This window comes from Dipodomys merriami, unplaced genomic scaffold (genome assembly GCF_024711535.1).
Source record: "Dipodomys merriami isolate MVZ:Mamm:240054 unplaced genomic scaffold, mDipMer1.0.p SCAF_2, whole genome shotgun sequence".
In the NCBI taxonomy this organism is placed as follows: Eukaryota; Metazoa; Chordata; class Mammalia; order Rodentia; family Heteromyidae; genus Dipodomys; species Dipodomys merriami.
The window spans coordinates 119,013,420-119,036,567 of NW_027203381.1; the positions used below are offsets into that span (position 1 = coordinate 119,013,420).

The 23,148-nt window shown below is 45.4% G+C and overlaps 1 protein-coding gene across 1 annotated transcript in view; it reads right to left on the reverse strand.

The window, feature by feature from the left end:
* Positions 1 to 23,148, reverse strand: part of Dscam (DS cell adhesion molecule) — a 448,055-nt gene that overhangs the window by 147,718 nt on the left and 277,189 nt on the right. Inside the window, exons 9-11 of the mRNA XM_070030727.1 lie at positions 19,788 to 20,066; positions 11,015 to 11,134; positions 3,505 to 3,678 (exon numbers count right to left, since the gene is read on the reverse strand). Coding sequence (XP_069886828.1) covers positions 3,505 to 3,678; positions 11,015 to 11,134; positions 19,788 to 20,066 — 573 coding nt within the window. The remainder of the gene's footprint in view (positions 1 to 3,504; positions 3,679 to 11,014; positions 11,135 to 19,787; positions 20,067 to 23,148) is intronic.

Below are 23,148 nucleotides of genomic sequence, written 5' to 3' on the forward strand. Positions count from 1 at the left end.
GGCAGAGGATCTGAGCATCCCAGAAGCAGGTCTGAGGGAGGAGGTCCGGGAGGCTGACCGGACATCTGGGTGTGCATTTGGATTCTTGTGGAGGGGAGGGCACTGGGTGGATGTGTGTGCATCTCACTCGGCGTGGCATGGCCCCCGAGGGCATCACACTATAGAGAACCATCCAGAAGCAGCCAGGTCCCCACGGAAGCGGATGGCTCACAGAGACACACACTGTGATGTCGTCACAGGCTTCCCAAGGGCACAGGGACCCTCCCTGCCCAAGCTGAGGGGAGGAAGGACAGGCGGGCGGGTGGACGGTCCTGGCTGGTTCCCATTCAATTCCGGGAAGTGTTCTTTCACACGGCAGGTGGGGGTCAGGAGGATGGAATGTGGGCCACGGTGAAAAAGTGAAGCGTGGTTCATCGATGGAGCAATGCAGTCATTTCAGGAGCTACGTATCACGAGCGACCCCCTTCCCAGACCCCGGATGGACCCTCGGGTAGTAGGAGAGGCAGAGCGAACGCTGGGCCTGACTTCTGCTCTCACTGCTGGATAACACTGGAGTCCTGCCCTGGTCACCGGGGTCCAGGCCGCTGCTGTGCTCAGATCAGGAGGGGAACGCAGCTCACGGGGCCTGGGCTCAGCAGCTGGAATGGCAGCCAAGCTGGAAGAAGCGTCCAGGATTCATTTTCCAGCCGGTCCACGACGCTCCGTCCAGGGCTGCTCCGCAGGCTCCCCCGCAGCCCCGTGAGTCTGGTGCTGAGCAAGAGGCCGGTGTGACGTTTATATTTGGAATGCACTGGCTCTGGAGACCTGCCTTGGGAATGGGTCAGGAAGTATGCCTGCCTCTGCTTTCCATCCCCAGCGCCCCACAGGTCTACGCCTAGCAGACGTGCAGAACTCGAGCACCGGGCCTGGGCCAGACCCAGCAATCCCCGGCTGAGCATCGCTTCCTTGCCTGGCACTGCCTCCCCTCTCAGTGCATTTGGAAATTCAGCAGCTGTGAAGTCTCCAGCTACTACTGACTCTTCTGGAACAAGCTGGGCGAGGAAGACCAGCACCATTCTAGCCCTGGCATTGGGCCTCTGTCACACAGATGATAAAAACACGTCTCCATGGAGCCTGCAAGCCCTAGATCTCCTTCTTATTCTACCCTATGGCGTTTCCATGTTCTTTTCCAGAATGGTTTTTCTCAAATGCTGTTTCCAGCAAATCATTACGTGTTTCCTTTCTCTCTCCAAGCCATGCCCATGTTGTTTTATAGTGCAACAAGTCATATGTGATGGATATAACATACATATGTAAATAACATACTTATAACATTCTAAAACATTATCTCTTACAGACATGTTCAATCCTGCACTAGTCACCACAGCCAAGCTATGGAAGCAGCCCAGATACCCCTCAATGGATGAATGGGGTGTATATATATATATATATATATATATATATATATATACACCCCATTCATGTATATATGAATATTTATATATTTATACACAATGTGGTATACAGACACAATGGAATTTTATTCATCCATTAGGAAGAATAGTATTACATTATTTTCAAAGAAATAGATAGACCTGGGGAAAAATCCTGTTAGGTGAAGTCAGTCAGATTGAGAGAGACACAGGATTCAGGATTTCATCTGTGGAAGCTAGAACTAATTTATCAATCTACAAGTAAACACCACGAGCCAGTTAATACATTATTAACGGAAATAGAGCATTTTCAGGTGAGAACAAGAGCACTGTCATTCCTTAGAAAATGAATTCTCTTCTACCCATGAGGATAAGACCCAGGATGACTAATGTCACACACTTCGTAGGGATTGCAATTCGTTCCTAGATATGTACTTGTGGCATAACCGTGTGTTATATATTCAGGTATATTAAATAACTAAGACATCTTCCTTTCATTGGCTAGCATCAACTCTTGAGTTGTTTTCATGTCTCACTAATTTATAATTATAAAACACAGTGTCAGCTTTGGATAGACCTCTTAATCTACTTGGCCTTTAGATTTGTTTTTGTTGTTGGTCATGGGGCTTGAACTCAGGGCCTAGCTGCTGTCTCTGAACGTTTTTGTTCAAGATTACTCCTCCACTGCTTTGAGCCACAGCACCACTCTGGAGATCAGAGTCTCACAGACTTTTCTGCCCCAGCTGGCTTTGAACCATGATCCTCAGATCTCAGCCTCCTGAGTAGCTGGGATGACAGGCAGGAGCCACCATCAATGGCTAGATTTCTTTTTTCTTTTTCTTTTTTCTTTTTTTGGCAATTCACTCCTTCCAGAACAGAGAATCAAGAAGTCAAAATCACGTGGCATATGGGTGCAAAATCCATGTCTAAGACCAACCCATTTCACAACTATACAATATGCTTCCCAGCATGAGAGTGTAGGCCGAGTCTGAGGCTTTCCTAGGAGGAAGGCCAGTGACAAACATTCTGTGGTTCTTTTGAGACAGCATCTTGCTCTGTCCCCTAGCCTGCCAGAGACAGGGGGCCTGCCAATCCACAGCCAGACTAAAGGAAATATTAGATCTCATCTACACACACACACACACACACACACACACACACACACACACACACACACACACACACACACACACACACACACACACACACACACACACACACACACACACACACACACACACACACACACACACACACACACACACACACACACACACACACACACACACACACACTGAAATTCACTCAAAATCCAGTCTTCCTAATCACAATACTGTAGGGAATCTTCACAAACCATGAGTAGCAGAATTAAAATGTTAAACCGAGGAAACACAATAAAGCCTTGTAGTTGAAAAGAAATCAATGTCAGTAGATAGAAAATGATCATTAATGGGCAAAGTCATTCACTACAAACAAGAGGTACAACCACAGTTAATAAGCAGGATCCAGGAATGGGGCTCCAGTCTGCATCCCTTCCTGTGGCTCTCGCTACCCGGGCATGAGTGATGATCCCTTCCTCACAGCTGGACAGTCAGTCCGGGGCACCACATTCCCATTGCCTCCTGCTGATGACCTGAGCAGCTCATCGACTTTACTACAGTTATCTCTAAAAGGTAAGGTCTGAGGAAGCTGGTCTGCAGACAATAAAATGCATGCAAAAGGCCTCTGCCCGAGACCACATGTAAGATCATGTGTTGGAGATTTCCACAGCAAACAAAGCAGGGATCTGATCTTTTAGGCCATCTGGGGCTTGTACAAAGGCAGCCGGCACCGAAGGGGAGAGGACACGGCGCCACGTCTCAGAGCCAGGGGTCTAGCTAGGCCTGCTCCTGACCCCTGACCCCTGGTGGGGTTTTCCCCCACACTGATCAATCGTTTCTCTAGGACAGCAAATGTTCAAACCTTGGCTACAGCCAATTCAAGAGCTGCTCTTTTGGGTAACAGGTTGCTCTGAAAGGTGTGTTCAAAGACAATTGCAAATGTAAGCCCCCGAAGACCTATGTAGGTAAAAGGAAAGGTTCTTCTTCCTTACTTTTAACCGTGAGGTACATGGACTTGCTGACGTCTGCGCCCACATCATTGCTGACCTTGCAGAGGTAGTAGCCGCTGTCTTCTTCCACAACGTGCTTGATCAGCAGTGAGCCGTTGTTGAGAACCTGGATCCGGCCATTGAGGGCAATGGGCTGGAACTGGGGAACCCCAGCACCTAGAACAGAACCCCAGAGAAAACCCATGAATCCAACGTGGAGCGGAGACGGCAGGGGTGGGGGCAGTGGGGGGCAGGGTGCAGCAGCTCAGGCTCACCCAGAGCAGAGACGGCAGGGGGGGGGGGGAGGGGGGGCAGGGGGGCGGGGCACAGCTCAGGCTCACCCAGAGCGGAAAGTGCACAGCCATAGCCAGGCCTAGCCCATCCTGTCTCACGGGGCGGGGACATGGGGAAAGGCAGCTACAGGGTACACCACGCATTCTGTCTTTCCCCCAACAGGGAAATGCTGATTGAGGAGCCACCTGCTATTGATGATGACGACATTTGAAAGTCTGAGATAAAAAGTAAGAGAGGCCTGGGAAGGTGGCTCAATGGGTAGAGTGCTTGCCTTGCATGCATGAGGCCCTGGGTTCAATTCCTCAGCACCACCTAAGCAGAAAAAGCCAGAAGTAGCGCTGTGGCTCAAGTGGTAGAGTGCTCGCCTTGAGCTGAAGAGCTGAGGGACAGCGCCCAGGCCCAGAGTTCAGGCCCCATGACTGACAAACAAATAAATACATAAATAAGTAACACATTGTCAGGTCACTGCATGAAGACAACACAGCGAAAACCACCAATCTCAGAATTCTCACATGCAGTAGAGTGGTCCACAGGTGTGAAGCGCTGGGACTGTGGTATGACATGGCTCATGTGAAACCAGCTTGTTCCAGCAGTGTGGCAGTGGGATTTGAACTCAGGACCTTGCACTTACTAGACATGGCATTACCACCTGAGCCACACCTCCAGCTCTTATTGCTCTAGTAGTTTTTCAGGTTGAATCTTAGGCTTGAAGCCAGAGGTGACCTCAGATTGTAACCTCCTACTTCTGCGTCCTGCCTAGCTGGGACTGTAGGCGTGAACACATCTTGAAAAATGTGTTTTGGCAACAATGAAACCTTAGAGAAAGCCTGGGGGTGGGGGATGGGGGGTGGAGGGTTCAGGGCTAACTCCCCACAGTGGACATGATTTGCAGTGGGGTCCCGGGTCCTCCCAGCCTGAGACCTGAGCCAGTCAAGGTCAGCTGTCTCCACACCACTCACTCAGGACAGGGGGGTGGGGGAGGGGGACACACTGCTTCTGAGGACACCGGCCAGTCTTGCATCTACACCTTCTGAGAAGCCTGAGCTCTTGCAGGCAGGGACGGTGGCTGTGTCTTTCCTCCCCTGTTTCTGTCTCAGACAGAACAGGCAGAAGCCCTGCAGCCCGTAACCTCTGTCAAAGCAGCAGTGCAGTGCGAGAGAGGACAGGTGCAAGTGAAAAGTTAAAAAGCAAAGGAGGACCCCTGTCCTGCTAAGGACGGAGGGAGCTGGGGAAGGGCACCTCCTCCAGGCTGGCCCTGAAAGACACTGTTCATCTTGAACATCTCTCCCTGAGACTGAATCTGAAACTTGAAGTCACAGGCAAAGAATTAAGCCCAGAAAGAGCTAGAAACTAGATGAATGAATTCACTTTCAACACACAATGATGGGAGAGAGCGTAGCATAAGAACAGGATAACTGGAGGTGAGTCTACCTCGCTTTGGCTTCAACTCTTCTTTTTACACACTATGGCAGGGTCCATAAGAAAACCACGAGACATGTCAATAAGAGAGAAAAGACCGTGGAAGAAACGGAAGCCCCCCTGCCAAGAGAAACTAGAACTATGGGACAGAGAGTTTACAATAACCGTGATGAAATGCATGGACAGACAAAATATTAAAACTACAAAAAAGAGTTCAGATCAAACAATAGAAATGAAAAATATATATGAAAAAAGTCTTAAAGAGGCTTTCTAGCAGACGGGATACAACAGAGGAAAGAATTAGGCCAACACAATTTACTCAAAGTGAAATAAATCCAGCCAAAGAGTTAAAAAATCAGAATAGATCATTTTATAACTCTAACTCTAGAAAACCACTCATTTAATATAGTTTTTAGAAGGGGTAATTACAGTTTTTAGAAGGAGAAAACTGGAAAGGGGCAGAGGAAATAACATTTGAAGCACAGAAGACGTTGATACTACTGGCATTCAATTGGTATTTATAGAATGCCACAATAGACCGTATATTAATTTCAATTTACCCTTAACCAATCACTGCAAAATGTCTGCGTACTCCTAAATTTATATGCCAAGATGTTCAATGGGACTTGAAAGTGTGTCCTTTGGGAGGGTAGGCCCTCCGAGTGCCCTGTGGAAGTTGTTCCAAACAACTCTGAGTCCCACTCTATCACACATAAAGACACAGCAGCATGGAACCCTGAGACATGCTTTGCCCACAGCCAGCACGCAGGCACCTCAGCCTCAGTCTCCGAGGCCCCAGCACTGTGTGGAATCATTGTGTGGTGGTTGTCTACAGCAATTTCTCATAGCAACTGAATAGAATGAGACAGTTCTAAACAGAAACACTCCTGTGAACTACAATACCAATTTTAGGAAATATTGTGAGATGAAAGGAAGACAAAATATGTGTTGTTTCAATGACAAAATAATTAAAATCAAGAATAGAAATCTACCCGGAAAAGCTCCAAACATGTAACAACTTAACACATTCCAAGTAACTCATAATTCAAAGATGAATCACTGGAGGTTGGCTGGTGTCTGGTGTGTATGCATGCTCAGAGGAGGAGCAGGGTGAGATCTGTGGAACGTGGGAAGGGTAAGTGCGTACTAGCAAGACTTACGTGGATGAGTTCTCTGTTACATTAATAGGGCAATAGGAAAACATTACAAAGCCATTCTAAGTAGATGCTTTCTTTCAACCCTCATTTTATTCAGAAGAAGTTCAAAATAAGACAAAAATGAAAAAGGCTCACAAAACATCAGAAAATATTTTATCCTTCTTGCAATGTGTTGACTCTTTCAGTACAGCTTCTGAATGGGTTACAAAGTGGGACCAAATGAACCCTGCTCATGATGTGGAAACAGCGAAATAACCAAATGTGTAAGATACAAAGCCACACTGGAAACACTGATAAAAGTATATCATTTCAAACAATGCATGTGAGAGTTCACAAATGATCTCACGTGCTTGATGATGAATGAGCAGATAAGTAGGTGAATGATGTTGAAAAATTATTAATGGGATTGACTGATTGATTAATGGAAGTTGTCCACTAAGTTACATACTGGGATTTGAATCATAAGGATTCTGTGAATTTTTTGTCTAAAATCCAAATAATAAAGAAAAGGAAATGCCATATTTTTTCCTTTCCAAGATTTCAGTCTCACTGTTTAGGGAGACCTTTCCTAATGTTTTCTAAACTCCTATAGAAATAGTCTCTTTTTCACAAAGGAATTCCTTTGCTTTCTAATCACTGAGGAGCTCCAGGGGGCAAATTGGCCGAGTAGCTCTGATTACCAATGATGGTGAGTTCTCTTCTTCCTCCTTCCTGTTCCTCTCGCTTCTCCTGTTCCCATGCATTTCTTTTCCTGGGGTGAAAGGCGGTGCTATGGATGAACTGCCCTTGGAGATCTTCCAACAAAAGCAATCTGAGACCACTTACAAGCAACAGTCTGAGAGAAACTAAATCTTGCCTGCAGTCACATTGGCTGGATGCCAGGCACGGGTCACCATGCTCAGCTCTGCCCATGGGGTGGGGTTCCCTCCTGATCGCAGCCTCCTGCACAACTAGGCATGCACACCACACTCAGCTGTGGGTTGAGAAAGGGTCTCGCATGTCTGTGTAGGCTGGCCTCAAACCATGACCTCCTTACCTCAGCCTCCTAAGGACCTAGAATTATGTGGGTGACCTGCTGGTTCTTTGAAATACACATTGTAGCTGAAACATTTACATGATTATAGAATCACAACACAAAATTTGCCACCTTCAGATGCTCTAACAAATAGTGGAGAAGGATGGCCATTAAGTTATCTGTTTTAAGTTATTGAAATGACCTAATGAAGACAGAATGATGTGTGAATGCATTGGAAAACATCAAATCCAGCTTTACCTCAGCCAAAATGAGTCTGTGTTAAGAGGTAGAGCATCTAAAGGTGTGATCATTCTTTTTTTTGGGGGGGGGTCTGGTCATGGGGCCTGAACTCTGGGCCTGGGCGCTATCGCTCAGCTCTTCAGCTCAAGGCTAGCACTCTACCACTTGAGCCACAGCACCATTTCCGGCTTTTTTCTTATGTGGTGCTGAGGAATTGAACCCAGGGCCTCGAGCATGCAAGGCTCTACTACTGAGCCACCTTCCCAGCCCGGTGTGATCATTCTTGCTAACCAGAAAAACAAATTGTCTAGGGACTGTGAGGACTGGCTTTGGGGGTTAGCAGTTATTTGAATAAGAAGTAAGTGGACCTCACCACAGTTGAATAGAACTCTCCATCGACTACGTTATTATAAAGGGGGAAACAATATGTAACCTTCTCAGTACCGGGTAAGCACTTTGGGTAATCAGCTGGGAGAGTGAATGCAGGACCAGTGTCACCAGTTACAGAGCTGTGGGTTGGCCGTAGCTGGCTGGGGTGGAGAGGGGACAGTGGTAGAGCTCCATACGTGGAGATAACATGTGAAATCACTAGGAAGGCACACACAGAATGGCTGCTTCTGTCAATAGGTGTATGTACAAGGGACGCATCTGCTCTGTGGTAAAGACAGCTCGCGCTGGGGTCCAGGGACCGAGAGGTAGAGAAAACACGCAGCTGAGCGACACAGGGAAGCCCATCTTGAAGGGAGCAACAAATAAGATAATTGCTTCAGCTGGGGTTCTTGTGTGTTTGTTTTTACACGGATCAATTTTTGCTGGCCTATCGAGCAAGCCCTTGGCCAAGAGTCACGTGAGAGCACGCTCGGTGTCTAATACGCTCAGCTTGTGAGGAATTCTCACTACAGCCATAACTTCCTTCTATATGAAAGGAGGACAGTGCAGTTATGTCTAAGACCTTGTGTGCCTCCAGAGATGGTGTGACTGAAAATAGAAATGCCTGCACACAGGACCAGAGGAAGCTGGCCAGGGAGCTCCCGGCCTCCCTGCTGTGAGGGGGAGGGAGACAGCACCGAACAAGAACCAAATGATGTGTGTGTGGGGGGGGGGGTGGACAATCTCCCTCTGTGCTTCACAGGCACACAGGAAGGCCATGCACGCTTCGTTCTCCTCACCAAGGGATTAGAGTCGCCATCCCTTGTCATCCTCAAGGAGAGAGCAGGGATTTCTTAAACAAGGAGGCTGGATTGTCTACTTCAGGAAGGATTTCCTGCTCTGAGCATATTCCATGGTGGACAGTGGGCAGATACAAACATGGTGGAGAAGATGGGAGGGAGGCGAGGAGCAGTTGCACCTGCTCAGAAATGAAAGCTTTGCTTGGTGGGGGTGTTCTGATGAGTTCTGTGCCCAGAGAAGAAGCCAGAAGCAGCGTCCTGAGACAGCTGCCTGGTTTCAGGCTGGAGAGCTGGGCCGGAGGCTGGCGATCTCCATCACGACAGCGTCTGCACAGAGCAAGTGGTAGTTGTGTCAGCCTGGATGTGGCCGCTGCTTTGCCTCTGAACTCTCACCCTGCTGGGCCCAGACAGAGCACAGGCAAGCAGGTCAGGCAAGGAGGCTCCAGGAACCGGCCTCACGAGGCGGTCACACACACGCAGTGACCTCGTGCATGGGATGATCATGGCAGTGGGATCATGTCAGCCAAACCCCAGGAGTGTGGTGGGAGGGAGAAGAGGAGGAGCAGGGGAGGAGCGGGGTGGGGGGAAAAAGGAGCCAGGGAGGAGGGGGAAGGAGCAGGGCAGGGGAAGGGAGAGCAGCCACCAAGGGATCGAGGACAACACTAAAAATAACCCTGAAAATGAGCGTCACAGGATGTGTCCATAATGTCAAATATGCCCTGGATATAGACTGAATTAAATTTACTGTTTAATTCACCTGCATCATGTTCATGTTATAATACTTCTATGTGGGGCTCCAAATACAGCCTCAAATAAAAAGTCACAGGGGTAAGAAACTAGGAAGGATGCACTCCTATTTTTGAACAAAGCGCTTATTTTTTAACTGATCTCATTTATTATTATTATTATTATTATTATTATTATTATTATTATTATTATTATTATTATTATTATTGTGCATGTTTGGGTTTGAACTCAGGACCTGGTGTTTGGTAGGCAGGTTCTCTCCCTCTTGAGCCATACCTCCAGCCCTCTCTTTTTCATTATTCTTTATATAGTCTCATTTTGCCCAGCCTTGGGCTACAATCCTTCTACCTCTACTTCCTATGTAGCTGGGGTTAGTGGCATGCACCCCCAATTCTGGCCAACAAAATGGTTATCCTGTGATAACAACAAACACGAATGTCCTGTGTCCCAGGGAAGTTTGTAGGATGGATTTTTAAAATTTAAATATTAATAGCTTTCCCAATCCATTTGGAGTGCCCTTTTCTTCTCTCTCCAACTTCTCAAATAGTATGTAGCAAAGGGCTCAGGGAAAGTAGTCAGGCATATATTTTCCCTTTCATGGTTGTTGTTTTTGCAGAAAAAAATGCAACAAGTTATGGGAAGAAAGAAACATCTAGAATGCAAATCCATTAAGGATACAAAGACATACAGATGTAACATTGTTGGAATGAAGACTTGGATGGATGGATTGGCTGATGTCACCAACATGTATTTGCCCCTCGGCTCTTTAATGAATGAATTACTGTACTGGGATTTGTGAATGAGAAAAGAACAAGGATTTCCAGTATGTGTCCAAGTGACACTGCAGCATCTTTCTAAAGAAGATGGCCTGATGAATGCAAGTTATTTCTTCAGTGCCAAAACTGATACTGCCATTCATTTCCACAGCATACATGCAATTTCCAAATGCAATTTCAGCATTTTCTGAACAGAGGGGAAGGCATCCTTGTGTGTGAAGGGGAGATGTGGTGGGGTGTGAAAGGGAGCCGCTCCAGTGGTAGTGAGATGTAATGCTATACTCTAAGGTATTTGGGTAAATAAAACTCAGTGATTTCGTGTTCCATGTGGTGACTTGCATTTAAATACTGAGCAAACAGCTTTCCCTCCGCAGATCATCCTGACAATTGCACTTCTATCTCTTCATGTAAGGGTCACGTGGGTTCCCAGAGCAGATCACAGGTGCAGGAAGAGTAGTCCCCCATCCCCCCCCCACTTCCCCCAAATACTGAAGTAACCAACCTGAATAACTTGAATGACCTGCTTGACTCCTTCCTGCTCCTTCCAAGGACTGGCAATCACTCAGTCTAGATTAAATTCCCGAGTGGACCACTAGGGGTGTCTGCTCTGCTCTGGGAGTCAACTCCCCACCAGGCCCAGAGTCCTTCCTAGCACAAGGTGTGTCCCGCAGACGAGCCAATCAAAGAACTTCTTACCTTTCGAGAATTTCCACACAATGGTGGGCACTGGATAGCCCTCAGCCGAGCAGTTGAGGATGACGGCCTTGCCGTAAATCCCATCCTGGTCCCGGGGTTGAACCACAAATTTGGGAGGAACTGAAAAGAGAAATATCACCCACCATTCAGGCAAGAGAACAGCAGCTCATCCCAAAACACAGGAACAGCAAGGCGTCCTAAGACACGGAGCGAGGGAACACCACGCCCCTGGAGTCGCCCATAGGAGCCACTGTTGGGCAGCCTTGGTGTAGAGCCAAGAATAAGAGCCACAGGGAACACACGGTCTGCCATGGAGTATAGCACCTTCCCCAGATAAAATGGCATCAGAAACAGGATTGGTCCCCTGTTATTTTAAGCCCTGTGACATATATACAGGAGCTAAGGGAATCTTTTTTTCTTTTCCCTTCCTTCCTTCCTTCCTCCTTCCTTCCTTCCTTCCTTCTTTCCTTCCTTTCTTCCTTCCTTCCTTCCTTCCTTCCCTCCTTCTTTTCCTCCCTCTCTCCAAATTAAGTCTTTATGAGTCTTCCAAGTCTTGACCTAAGCTTTACACTGACCCCTGGTTCCAGGCCTGAGCTGGGGACATGTGGCTTCCGCGTGTATCAGAACCCTCTTTGTCTACATCTCAGCACCTCCATCTTCAATATGCATTGTATCCTCAACTCTTGGTTTCGGCAAACAGTGCCCTTTCATCATGTTTTCCACATTACAAGGCTGCCGTGTAGTTCCTTTCCTCCAGTCTGGATTCTCCCATGGCCTGTGTGTGTTGGACTTGGGTCCCAAGGCTGTGTAGAGGTGAGTGAAAGACAGGAAGAGATAGAGATGGAGGGGAGAGAGGGGCACTGCCACCTACTGTGGACCACCTGTGCCCCACGTGCTATGATAAATACCTTATTTATGACCAAGACCTGACTAGACACTACCTGAATTAAGGAACAAGGAAACGATGCCAGTCCACAGTAGATAACTTACTCATGTCACACAGCCAAGGAGCATCCAAGTGGGAGATGGGAAGAAGGAAGGAAGGACGAGGGCAGGAGGCATGCAGCGGGCAGGCTCTCAGGCCAGGGGGCTTTCTCTTGGCTCCCTGACCAGCCAGCCCATCCATTACTCCCCAGATGCCCTTGCTCACTCGGGGAAATCAACTGGCTAGGGCATTTGTGTTTGCCCATCAGTCCTACATCAAGACAGTAGGCGATGAGCTAATTGACCGACTGACCATTTCACATCTGTGTCTTAACTGGTACTGACTGGCCTCAGGATTCCGCCTGGGCCCCTGGCCCACCTTCTCTCTGTGCAGAGTCTGCCTCCAGCCTGGTGAAACGCTGCAAGGTGTAACTTTGAGTTACACCTGTTTTCCAGTCAAGGAAGGCAGGCTCAGTGGGGCCAGTTGTGCCCTGCCAGGCTGCAGACAGCAACAGGTACTAATGTGGGTCTGTGCTTCCGATAGGAGTTCCAGCCCTGTATTCACACCTCCTCTTGTCTACGGACCACACAGGCAGGCTGATCAGCTCCCTCCCTCTGTGAAGTCTTCGGTGGACAGGCCAAGGGGGACAGGCATCTTCTCCTTACCAGTTCAACAGCCTGTTACCTGGAGACACCAAATCACCCTCTCCTCGACAGGCAATCTCAAGACCTTCCAGATCCTTCATTTCAAATCCCAGGGCAAGACTTTAACATATCTAAGAGAGAAACTTCCTCAATTCCAGCTGTAGCCCACAATAAAACCCCAGGGACCAAAACAAAAATCCACTCTCATGCGGATTTTGTTTCCTTAACTATATCTTTGCATTTTTTTAAATAAATGGTTGAAATGGCAGATCATATTCCCAAGCTACCGGCTAAGTTTGCAATGTGGAATGTTCTTCTGAGCATCAATGACAAATGGCAAGTCTGAATTTCAAGCAGACATTCGATGTTAGCTTATCTAGCAGGAGTTTTGGAACTGACATGGTGACAAAAGCCAAGATCTGGCTATTCCTAGGAGAAAGTGGAATTCTGAAAGCAGGGGCATGGCCATTAGCAATCGTAAAAAGAGGAGCTGCCATCCTGAGCAGGTGTTAACCCCCCAGCAAGGATGCACAAATGCCTGTCTCAATGCCTGTATCTACAGCAGAGAAAAATGGGTAACCAAGAAACACCACCCTGCTCTGAAAGGCCCAGCATGGTCCTGGGCCAGCTGCTTCCCAAGCAGTTTATCAAGTTTCTCACAACATCTCTTTCAGATATCAGTATGCATATTTTTCTCTGCACAATGTCTTTATAAGCCTTGTATAGGACAACTATACTATATCACAAGCAAATCTGGGAACTAAATTTCTTTGTTCCATATTGTGCAGGAGAGTTTATAAGCATGCTATTCTTTCTTAACTGTTTCTTATAATTTACAAATGAGAGTAGTATCTAATCCACAGTGCTTTTGATTAAGATATATACATATCTGTGACTATTCATATTCTTCTTTTGTCTTGAATCTGATGTTTTGTGGCCTTGAAATCACTGAACATCCTTAAAATTGTGTATAACAGTCCTTGGTTATTCATTTTTGAATTAATATGTGTAAGGGCTATTGTGGTGCTATTTGTTTCCTATCACTGTAGTAATGACTTAGAGCAAGCCTAGCATCTTCAAACGTGGCTATCTTACTGTAGACACCAGGAAGTGTTTGGGCATTTATTGGGTAGGATATTGTATAAACGTCATTAGGTTGTGTTGCCTAAGCCTACTGCTAGGTCTGCATTCACACTGATTTTCAGCTTGTTCTGTTACTGGTGAAGGAGTGTAGAACTGTCTTTGTGTCGTTGGCTTGTTGTCTTTTTCCTTTTGCTCTGCTGGCTTCTTGCTGCAGATTTAGAAGGCCTGTCATTGGGTGTACATCCTGAATCAGCTTTTAATGTCACCTTGGTGAATTGACCTGTTCATCATGATAACACTTGCTTATCTAATCTGCTAATGTTTCCTGTTCTGAAGTCTATCTTCTCTCATATTGACATAGATCATCAAGATTTTATGATGGATAATTTATATCATTTCATTTCTAACCTATCTGTGTCTATATTTACAGTAGACCTGAATGTTGAATAGAAAGCCATTTGTATAACTACTTACAGATAATAAAAAATAATAAAAATGATGAATAAAAATAAAAAATAGTATGTACTTGTCTCTTTGTCTTTTCATCCTAAAATATGTTTTGTTTGTATATTGAATTCATGTACAATTCATATATATCTATGGCTATATTTGACTTTACTATCTAACCATGTTTAAATTTTTTCAAGATTCTTTTTATTACATTTTCTCTGTTTTCATATCTTTTTTGCCTAGTTGAAAATACTATATTGTTCTGTTTTATGTCTTCTGTTAGAATAATAGCCCTGTTTTTGATTTTTTTTGGTGATTACTCTGGAGGTTAGAATGTACATATTTAGCTATCAATGTCTACACTCAAATAACATCATCATACTTCATGTATAATTTAAGCACCGTCTTACAATAGTAAACTTGCATTTAATCTTCCTATCCTTTATGCTATTGTTGCATATTTTATTTTTCCATGTTATAAATCCCATGATACAGGATCACTATCCTTTAAACATCTAAGTATCTTTAAATGACATAAATTGTTAAAATGTCTTTTGTACTCAGCAATTAACGTGGCACATCTACAGATCTTTATTCCTTGTTATAGATCAAAGTTTGCATCTGTAAATGTTTTCTTTCAAAAATTCTTTAATATGTGTTATAGTAAAAGCTTGTTGATCAGTTGTACTGAATACTTATCTGAAAATGTCTCTATTTTGTCTTCATTGTGAAGACTAGATGAATAAATATGTTTTGCTGGTTATAAAATTCTTATTTCAGATGTTTAGCCCTTGCATAATTGTTCTTGTTAATAACTAATTTACTGGTGGACTCTGTGAAGAGTATTTCTGAGTCTGTGGACTGGCTTGGAGTAGCCTTGGTTCCTGGGATAGTGCACCCCATCCTGATGTGTAGCCTTCCTGAGATCTCAGGTGGATGCTCCCAATGTCCTCCATTTACTTCTAAGCAACGTGAATCCTTCCCTGCCTGCACAGAATCTCCCCTCAGGTGTGAAGTGTTGTGTTCAGATAAATATTGGAAAGGAAGCCTATATAGATGTTTGGAGAGCTTTTACTTTTTTCTGAACTGGGAGCTATCTGCTTGCATTGATAATTTTGTATGGTCCACAATGATGTTATAAACAGATAAATGGCCCTTGGCCAAAAGGAAGAAAGAAGAAAGAAGGAAGAAAGATGGAAGAAGAAGGAGTAGGAGGAAGGGGAAGGAAAGGAGGAAGAGGAGGAAAAGGAGGAGGAGGAGTACTGATCTCCAGTACTCTGCAGCTCACTAACCAGTCTTTCAGGTAGCTTTTCGATGTCTGCTTTCCCCATTCAGCAAGACACTGCTATCAGTCTGGGAGCTGCATCCCCCTGATATAATTTGCAAAATGTGCCAACTGGAAATCTGGGGTGAATTTGGGGCCCATCCCGTGCATTTCCCTTCCTTCGAGAACCATAGCCCTGTGCTACCCATTCTACTTCCTGACATAGCTCTTGATCATTTTTTGGTCCAACCTTGTAGTTGTTTATGACGGGAGGGAAAATTCAACAGCTGTCACTCTGTCACATTCTCATCAGATATATTTTACATTTGTTTATGCACTCACCCCAAATATGCTCCCTATAACCTCCACTAATTCCCATGGCTCCAACTTCTCTAGCCACACTATGGCCGCCATTATGTTACCTAGGACACACTATACCGATTCAAAGATTCCAGCACACTCCACTTGCTATGGGGCTAGAATCTGTCACAATCTCGCCTTTGATACCAGTCACAGGACTTTCTACTCTATGGCCTGTTCCCATGTGCTATCCATGCGCACTGTTAAATACCAAGTCTTAAAGATGGCGGCTTCTCTTGTCCCGATCCTCCCCAATTCTCTATTTCCTGAAAGTATAAAAACTGTTGTAATCTTTGCTTCTGCACCATTTCCCCCCGCCCCCCGCCTTTGTCTTGAGTCTCTCTCCTCAGAACTCCTCATACCTGTGCCACACAGGTACGTAACTTCCTAAACCAATGGCCAGCTCTTGGGTTTCCCTTTTCTGCACTTCCCACAGAATTAGAGACGTTTGGTTGCCCTTCTTCTTGACACATTTCCTGTTGTGTTCCCAGGCCTCACAGCCCACTGGGTTTTCTTCTCTCCTACTGGACATCCTTCCCTCTGTCTCCCACTGCTCCTCCTCTCTGCCTGAATTCCCATGTTGGAGTATCTTAGGCCCGTATGTTCTTGCCTCTCTGTATGTTCTTGTCAGAACTGCCCTTCCTGCTTCACCTCTGCTTTTGGTCTTTGTTCACCTCCTTATGGGGTGGGGGACATGAGTCTCCATGGTACATTCCATTTTCTCTCCTTTGCTGCACGTGCTTACTCTGAAAACATGTTTAATTTGTGGCAAATTCAATGCTTCTCACTCAAGCCATTCTCCTTTGTCTGAGCCTTGACAGGGCCTTGGAGCCACTCCCCTTACCTTCTCGCTCATTCCATCCTTCATACAGAAGTGTGTGTGGCAATTTAAAGGATGAATCGGCCTCTGTCACCACACTGGTTAGTCACCAACCATCTCGTGTGTGTATGTGTGTGTATTTGTATACACAATTTTGCTTCTGCAAGAACTGCATATGCAAATCACCCAGAACACTATTTCTCTACTAACATCAGCTGAGGAATCCTCTGAATGACAGGCCCTTGGGCCCCGACTCTCAAGATGGTTATTTTTCATCAGTACGGGCTGTGCACCAGACATTAGAGCACATTGCAGACCCAAATATGGTTCAAATATGTGCCAATATTTGAGAGTGGGGGGGGCCTCACAACAACGTGGGAGACATATCTACTTACAAAGAGAATCTTACAGTTGGTTTGCCTTGAGGCCAGAAAGCACACATCTGTGCTCTCCTAAATCTCCCAGAGGCCCCAGTTCCATCCAGATGAGACCTGCTGCCTCCACCCCCCCCCCCAGGCACCACCACCACCTCCCCCCTCCCCTCGGCACCTGGCATCCACTGACATCTCCAGTCACACCTTGGAAATCACATTTTCTTCCTCAGGGCTCTGTTACCAGGATCTGTGACTTACTGCACATTTCACTGAAGCTAGTTTAACCAGCACTCACTTGGAACTGTCCATCAGACTGATCAGCTACACTACCACACATAGCTAAGATCAATTTCAAGACCCATGTTTGGCCCAGAAACAAATGTCCAGCTGCCTTCAACCAAGGGCACGTGATACAAAGAATGCCTGTGTGCATTTGAACGTATCGTTCTGTGTTCCCTGACCTGGATCCTTGAGAGCAGATGACCCTGAAGACAGGCTGAGGTACTGCTGGCCCTTCACGAGCCACACTAAGAGTTCATTCTGTGTGTAAGAAAACCCTGGGAAAGACAGTCTGTGTGGTGCCCCATTTTATTTATCTTATAATAGGTAGGAAGAAAACTCCACTATCAAACTCCAAAACAAGAGAGAGAAACAAGTGTCATATATGTCTTCAGTTTATATTTAACTTACAATCTACTCTTTTGCTTATTCACTCCAAGAGTATTGGTTTCTTGTTGTTTGTTTTGTTCCCCCAGAAATATGTAGTTGGTCTCTTCCCATGACTTGAAGGTGAGGGGTAGTAAGTGTGTTTCTTACACAGTAGGGAGGAAGGAGAAGTCCTGGGCAGACCGGGCTTACCAATGACCCTGGAGATAACAGAAATCATACCCATCCCGGAACTTTACTCATCCACCAGAAAGAATGATGTTGTACCATTTGTGGAGAAGTGGACAGACCTAGAGTTATATTTAAGTGAAGTAAGTCAGACCCAGAGAGACCAAGTCTGCTTGTTTTCCCTCATTTGTGGGAGCTAGGTTTAGCCTATGAACTTATAAGTAAATATGTTGGGTGGTATGCAAGTGAACAGATGCATTGTCTGAAAAATGGTAGATTCAAGAAGGGCGAGACAAAGGGTAGGTTGGAAGGGAGGGAGGGTCGGGAATGCTGAAGGATGACATTGATCAAGACACACTGTATTCATAAAGGGCTTTGTGAAATGCAGCTCCTTTGTATAACTAAATATAACTTTAAAAGAAGTATAAAAATGTATTAACTGAAATATGATAGATTCAAAGGAAATCTCAAATAGTGTAATTTTGTAGAAAGCCAAAATCAAAGTTCAGCAAAATAAAGAAATCAAGCACAAGAACGTGGGAATTTGAAAGGCTGGGGTGGGGTCAAGGGGCAAGAGGTTGAGGAATGGTGAATTGGGGGGAGGGCCGGGGAGAGGGATGCAGACAAGACTGCATATCTAATCTATATCCTACAAAATTCAGAGGCGTGAGGGCAGGGGTGGGGAGGGGAGGGGCAGGTGAGAACGTTGATCAAGATACACGGTAGTCATAAACTGTATTGTTACATAGCAACTCCACTGTACAACTATTTACACATAGTAACAACTTAATAAGGAAATCTAAAAAGAAGCCATCCCTCCTTCACCATGACACCAGTGTCCCTGTTGCCTGCAGACTTTGAAGTGCAACTAATTGGCATTCATGTAACTCTTCAGCTCTGCTCTGTTGCCTTCACAATGTGCATGAACACTGAGCCCAGGGAATCGCTTCACCACAGGCTCAGGCAAGCCAGGTGAAAAGTGAATCTCATTCTGAATTCATCATGACTAAAGATTTGAAAGATCAATATTGATCATTTATATGTATGTTGACCACAGCCAGTGTTTTGTATTAGACTCTCCTGATTTAATTTTCCCACAAAGGCCACCACACTCTGCTTAAATTATGCTTTAATTGTAAAATGCAGTAAAAGTGTCCTAAAATAATAGAGGAACAATAATATGAGAGGAACTAAGGAAGTCTCGCTCTGCGTCTGTTTGTCTCTCTGTCTCTGTCTCTGTCTTTGTCTCTGACTCTGTCTTTGTCTCTCTCTGTCTCTGTCTCTCTCTGTCTCCCTCTCTTTTTCTGTGTGTCAAAGGTAGGTCAAGGGATCATGCTAAGTCTTGGCAGGAGCCAGAACCCTCCCCGCAAAAAAAGTGGAGGTGAGGGGCAAGAAACAAAGATCTTGGGACCAATCATAGCACTTCAGAAAGAAAAGTGACATGGTGTGGCCAACGATTCTAAAAAGGTAGTTATCTAAATGATAAGCAGTATTAAGCGTTCTACTAAAATAACTACAGTAAGACAAGACTAACAGCCATGGTTTAAGTGGAAGCCCTGTTTCATTGCACATTTCCATTGCACATTTCCTGGGTGCTAGTTATTTTACACCATTACTTTATTTTCTTTTCTGGTACTGGGGTGTAAACTTAAGACTTGCTCGGATTGCTTGTTCATAGTTGGCTGTCTACTACTTGGGCCACGACTTCAGTCTGGCGCTTTACTGGTTATTTTGGAGACAGAGTCTCCATCCAGACGTTGGATCTCAGCCTCCTGGGCTGCTAAGATTACAGGTGAGAACTACTGGTCTATTGTAAATAGCAGAGTGTTGATAAGTGAAGTGTAGCCCTGGAACTTAGAAGGATTCGAAGGTGAGCTGTACAGTGACATTTTCCCCCTAATTAGAGAAGAGTGCATTTCTCTGAACTCTAGTAATATCCACAGTAGTTCAGGCCACACCACCTTTTCCACTGCTGCATTCGACTCTGTCCGTGGCTGGTGGCCCCGTGCCCTGGCTCACCTCTCACGATGAGCTGGCTCTGGTGCTCCACCGCGGCCGCCTCGTTCCGCGCTATGCATGTGTAGTTCCCGTTGTGCATCAGGGAGAGGTTGGAGATCCTCAGGGAGCTGGTGAAGTCGATGTTGTCGATGGTCACCCCGAGGCTGGCGGGGATCGGCCGGCCATCCTTCTGCCAGGTGATGGTGATGGGTAAGTCCCCCGAGACCACCACGCACGGGATGAAGACCCGCTGGCCGATGGAGAATCTCGGGAACTCAAAGGGTTGGATAAAAGGTGGAACTGAAAGAGAGAAAGGAGAGGAAAATGATGGAGGAGGAATGACGGGGAGTGGCGTTTATTCCACTTGCTCTTCTTCTTTGACCCTTTCTGGGACCCTGAAGGAGGGGGACTGAAAGCCACAGGCACAGCGTGTAAAGACACGGACTCTGGGCGAGACAGAGCTGTGTTCCCGTTATTTGGCTCTTCTCATCATTGCAAATGTAGGCAAGGCCGGCCCTCAGCGTTAGCAATATGATTCATCTGATTCTCCTCAATGCACTTTTGTGAAGTCAACGATCATTGTTGAATGGAAACACTTCAGGCTGCACCCTGCAGTACAAATACTGCCCAAGAAGGGCTCGCCAAGCGTTTGTACACATCCAAAGCGTCTGCAAATGATGCGTGCAAGAAGAGGTCTCTTTCCTGACTTGCTAATATTGACTGGTTCTCCACCCCGCCGACACAGGACCAGCCACTCTCCTCCGTCTGAAGAAACAGAGAATCCTGTTGTATAGAGACAGTTCTTTTCTGTTGCTTCACAATAGCAACTGTGAATTTCACATATACATGTAGGGACACATTGCATGTGCATGTGTGTGTGTGTGTGTGTGTGTGTGTGTGTGTGTGACTTAACTTTTATACCCAATGTGTATGATTTTAACTTAGGAACTGATCAGGGTCAGTTGTCCAAACTGTTGCCACATGTTGCTCTTGAAGCTCTAACCTTCAGTCTGGCCAGATGTAGACACAACTGCACTGTACACAGTTGTATCTCCAACCCCACTTACAATTCCAATCTGCCTTCTTGTGTTTTGGGATCTCCATCAGTGACTTCCTAGAGAGCTTCAGATGGTATTTGCATTGTAAACGGGCCAACGTGGAGCCCAGTGTGAACCCCACAGTTGGCTTACCTCCAGATCACTGATATGTTATCCCTCACGAGCCAGTGGGTAGCAACATATAATCCTAGTGCATTTAAGGAAACTGAGTCAGAGACAGAGCACCGATGGCTCACATCTATAATCCTAGCTTATCAGGAGGCTGAGATCTGATGATCTTAGTTCAAAGCCAGCCTGGGCAGAAAAATCATTGGGACTTCTATCTCTAATTACCAGCAAAAAGACAGAAGTAGAGGTGTGCCTCAAGTGATAGAACACTAACCCTGAGCAAAAAAAAGCCAAGCAAGAGCTTGAGGCCCTGGCTTCAAGCCCCAGGGCTGGCACAAGAGGAAGAAAGGAAAGAAGAAAGGATGGAAGGAAGGATGGGAAGAAGGAAGGAAGAAGAGAAAGAAAGAAAGAAAGAAAGAAAGAAAGAAAGAAAAGAAAGAAAGAAAGAAAGAAAGAAAGAAAGAAAGAAAGGAAAGAAAGAAAGAAAGGAAAGAAAGAAAGAAAGGAAAGAAAGAAAGAAAGGAAAGAAAGAAAGAAAGAAAGAAAGAAAGAAAGAAAGAAAGAAAGAAAGAAAGAAAGAAAGAAAGAAAGGATTATTTGCCTTTAGACTTAAAATTAGCTGGCTGACTGAAGACTCATAGCTAGTTGAGTTCAGAGTCTGTACAGTGTCTTTGTTGGGTTTCTGCATACATTTTTTTAAGAAAAAAATTTAAATACAAATTCTTGGAAATGACTAAAGGTACAAATTGAGATTCTTAAGCAAAGGCATAGAATAAGAGAGAAACAGGTGAAACAATACAGCAGAGGGCCATCAGCTGCACTGGAGATGGATGAAAGTGAACTAAGCATCTCAAGGGCAGCCATGGGAGGGAGGGAACGGGAGGGAAAGACGGAACAGCTTACAGAAAGCAAAAGGAAAGAAATGTGCATATCACCTCATTTGGAAGAAAGAGCTGCATTGTCAAAGTTTGTAGAGTTCACAAGCTTTATAGACCATGATAATGACAATTTTCCTTGTGAAGGTTAAAATGTGTTTGTGACTTTAGCTAAGTGTCACCATCCCACAATATGTAATCACGTCCTCTCAAGAAAGGAAATAAATACAGAGTCTTGGAAATGTCGAAGGGTACAAATTGAGATAAGCAAGTAGTCACCTCATATACAGCAGTAATTACACTAGGCGCATTTAGAGAAAGAAGTTGTTAAATAGCCAGATGTCTATAGAGTTTGTTCATGTATCAATTATAGATTCATTTCTATATCAACTCTGGGAAAATTGCAAAAGATCCAGCTGAGAAATCTAAGTGGCAAACTATAGCCTTACCTATTATTCATTTACTTAATGGAGTGATTTTATTAGGTGTCTGGTGCTCGCCCCCTCGGTGTGTGTCCGGGCACACAGCACTGAACATAATGCACCAGTCTCTGCCCAGTGTAGGTCCACATGCTGCCAGGCAGCAGGCGGCAGCCGAGCACCGCCGTGGCCGCTCTGGGACCTAATTACATTAATACCACACACTTGCAAAGGAAGGTGGGCGCTAGAACTCTGCATTGCAAAGAAGGACTAGCTTACAGGTGGCCTCACTGCTTACGAAGGAAATCAGAAAAAAACAAATGAAAGTCACTGACACCACCAATCATCACAGTCAGTATCACAACGACTGTGGAGTCTCACGCCAAGTCAAAACTCTCTGTCCACAGCAATACAGTAAGAATAAAAGACAGAGGACCAACAAGAGAAGGAAGGTTTGTTTGTTTGTTTTTTTCTCCAAGAAGAGAGGCAAGAAATAGTCAGAGGAATCAGCATTACAAACAGTAAGAATCCAATGCTTTCTACAACTCCAAGATATCTGCATCTCGCTGACGTGTGTCATTATCAGGAATATAATTATAGTTACACAAGTGTCAGAGAAGCAACTATAAAATACTGCCAAAAAGCAAGAGGCGAGCAGGCGCTGCATTGAAAACAAATGTCAACATGGTAATGCGTAGGTGTCCTTCCGAGAGTATTCTCTTGCTTGGAACATCTTATTTTAAGTCATACGACACTCTCATTTCTTGGTCTAAAGCAGACACTTGAGTTCAGACAAACTGGAAAGCCAGAGGGCAAAAGAATAGGGTGGGCAGTTAGAGAGCAGAGTTGATCCAATGCTCACTTTATCACAGAGAACACTGCACCTAATCCTTCTTATAATTACTGCCACAGTCATAGGACT